This window comes from Trachymyrmex cornetzi, unplaced genomic scaffold (assembly GCF_001594075.2).
Source record: "Trachymyrmex cornetzi isolate Tcor2-1 unplaced genomic scaffold, Tcor1.1 scaffold125, whole genome shotgun sequence".
Classification (NCBI taxonomy): Eukaryota; Metazoa; Arthropoda; class Insecta; order Hymenoptera; family Formicidae; genus Trachymyrmex; species Trachymyrmex cornetzi.
In genome coordinates this window covers 3903-6706 of record NW_017295817.1, presented here as the reverse complement: position 1 = coordinate 6706, position 2804 = coordinate 3903, and the positions used below count along the sequence as shown (strand labels likewise).

The 2804-nt window shown below is 40.3% G+C and overlaps 1 protein-coding gene across 1 annotated transcript; it reads left to right on the top strand.

Annotated features, from left to right (window-relative positions):
* Positions 1-358: 358 nt before the first annotated feature.
* LOC108770338 (uncharacterized) lies at positions 359-763 on the top strand. The gene has a single exon (XM_018521886.1). The coding sequence runs from the start codon at positions 359-361 to the stop codon at positions 761-763; it is 405 nt and encodes a 134-aa protein (XP_018377388.1).
* The last annotated feature ends 2041 nt before the right edge of the window (positions 764-2804 follow it).

Sequence of the window (2804 nt, the reverse complement as noted above, 5' to 3'; positions counted from 1 at the left end):
CTCTCCGATTTTGATGAGCTTTTAGTATGTTGTTCAGCCAATCGGGGGGTCTGATCGCTGGCTGCAAGTGGCCCGGAATTCGCATCACTGGCTCATGCCGAAATTCGTACATACCCTCGCTTCGCATAACCGCTTCTCGATTCGTATTCTGAAAACAAGTCGCGCTCGCTCGCGTCTCGCTCTTCGTCTCTTTTCTTTTTTCTTCCTGCATTTTCAAATTCTTCTCGCTCGCGTCTCGCTCTTCGTCCCTGTTCTTTTTCCTTCTTACATTTTCAAATTTTTCTCTTGAAAATGTTAACCAAAAAAAAATCGTCCCTGTTCTTTTTTCTTCTTACATTTTCAAATTTTTCTCTTGAAAATGTTAACCGAAAAAGAAAGAATATTGCTGCTTATGTATCGAGGATTTGGAGACCATGTTAGATCTTACCAAGAAGTGGCTGATCTATTCAATGCTGAACATCCGGATCGTAATCCTATTTCTAAATCTACCGTTCAAAAAACAGTGATACGGTTTTTTGAAGCAGGAACAGTTAAAGACCGACCTCGCAGCGGAAGGCCAAAATCCGCAACAAATGATGATAAGAGTTTAGATGTTCTGCAATCATTTCAGGAAAATCCTCATTTATCTGTGTCAAGAGCAGCGCAAGCCCATGACATCAGTGAAGGTAGCGTTTTTAACATTTTACAAAGACAGAAATATCATCCTTATAAAATTATTATTGCTCAAGAACTTATGGAAGACGATTTTGATAGAAGAATTTAGTTTTGTGAAGAAATGATGCGCCGAATTGGTGAGGGTAACTTTTTGAATTTTGTTGTTTTTTCTGACAAATAAGCAATGTGATGAAGCCATGTTTGAAATAAACGGTGCTGTTAATCGTCACAATTGCAGGTACTGGAGTGATGAAAATCCACATTGGATGAGTGATCTTCGCACACAGTATCCACAAAAATTGAATGTCTGGGCAGGAATCTGTAGTCGCGGTATTATTGGTCCATTCTTCATAAATGGTAATTTGACTGCTGAGAAATATGAAAATTTATTGCGAGACCATGTCATACCTAATATTGAAAACTTATTTGATGCCGATATGCAAAATGTTTGGTTCCAGCAAGATGGAGCAGGGCCTCACTATGCAATAAGAATTCGAGAATTTTTGAATCGATCTTTTCCTGATCGATGGATAGGTAGGAGAGGTGCAATTGAGTGGCCTGCTAGATCACCTGATTTGACTCCCCTTGATTATTTCCTTTGGGGGCATCTCAAAAGTAAGGTTTATGCGACAAAACCACATAATTTGGAAGATCTTAGGAATCGAATAATGAACGAAGCATCGCTGATTACTTTAGAACAAATAAGCAATGTGATGAATAATTTCTATGAACGTTTAGCTCATTGTCAAACGGTATAAGGGAGACACTTTGAACATTTAATTAATTGAAGAAATGGAATCCAATATTTAAAAGGTATGTCACTGTCACTCGCGCGTGCGCGCGCGCGCACACACACACACACACGCGCGCTCGTGCGCGCGCGCGCGCACACGCACACACACAAGAGGTGTAAATCCGACCGTGCAACCTCCACGCAGTGCACTTTGGGTAATGCTAATGCCGGCGGTACTTTCGAGCCTTATAACTCGAAAAATACTTAATGGAAAAATATTTTGTTATAGTGTTTTGAAAAGCTCTCGAGGTAAGCTACAAGAAAATGTAATGAAAAATAGGGGGTTCCATTTAAAAAAATCGGCGTGACCTTAACCTGGCCTTGGCGACGCCACCCAAGGTCAAACTGATTATATCGGTAAATACATCATTTGAAATCTTACAATTTTTGTCTGAAACATTTTTATCAAAAATGCTTCATTTTCGAGATATTCGACCGTTTCCGGACTTTTTGAAGACCCTGATTTATATATATATACATATCTGGAGACACTGGTAGTGTCTCGGCGCTAAGCCAAGCGCAGCGACATTGCCGTGGCTACTTTAGGCGAATCTGTCAAGATTTCCAGACGGCGATTATGGGATCTCAATGACGGCTCTCCCGATTGAGTTCTAAGTGTGCTCAATCGATTGCATCCGCTCGGAATATATAATGAAAGTGTTTTTGTTTTTTCTCTACGTGCTCTACGAGCGGAGATATTGCGATGCAAAATGATGCAAAATCCGAATTGAAACTTTTAATCTGGAGACACTGGTAGTGTCTCGGCGCTAAGCTGCGCGAAGCGAGCACTGCCGTGCTTCCTTTACGCGAACCAACGAGTTGCGGCAGATCGAGATTATCGGATCTCAATAACGGCTGAACCGATCGCGTTCTATGTATGCTCAATCGATAGCCACCACACGGATTGTATCATAAAAGTGATTTTATTTTTTTTCTACGTGCCCTACGAGCGGAGATATCGCGACGCAAAGTTCCGAACTGCTACTTTTCAGATCATCAGATTCAGATACGTCGTTATTATCGTCATTGTCGTCGACCAGGAGAAAATGTCCATCTCGTTTTTTCGACACTAGAGGGCTTTTGACTTAACCTAGCGATGGCAGCATTGCACATTCGAACGTGATTAATCACGTATGATGGCTGTGATAATCAGCGATGGCAACATTGTCACATATACGATGTGACGTGTTAATTAAAATTAATTAATTGAAATTAAAATTAATAAATGAATTAAAATAAAATATTAATTATAATTAAAATGAAATATCGAGATTGTCGTTGATGAAGATCTAGGTATTTACCGCGTCGAGAAAGAGGGTGTATAGATATTCAGGAATTAAGCGTCTAGGTGTTCGCC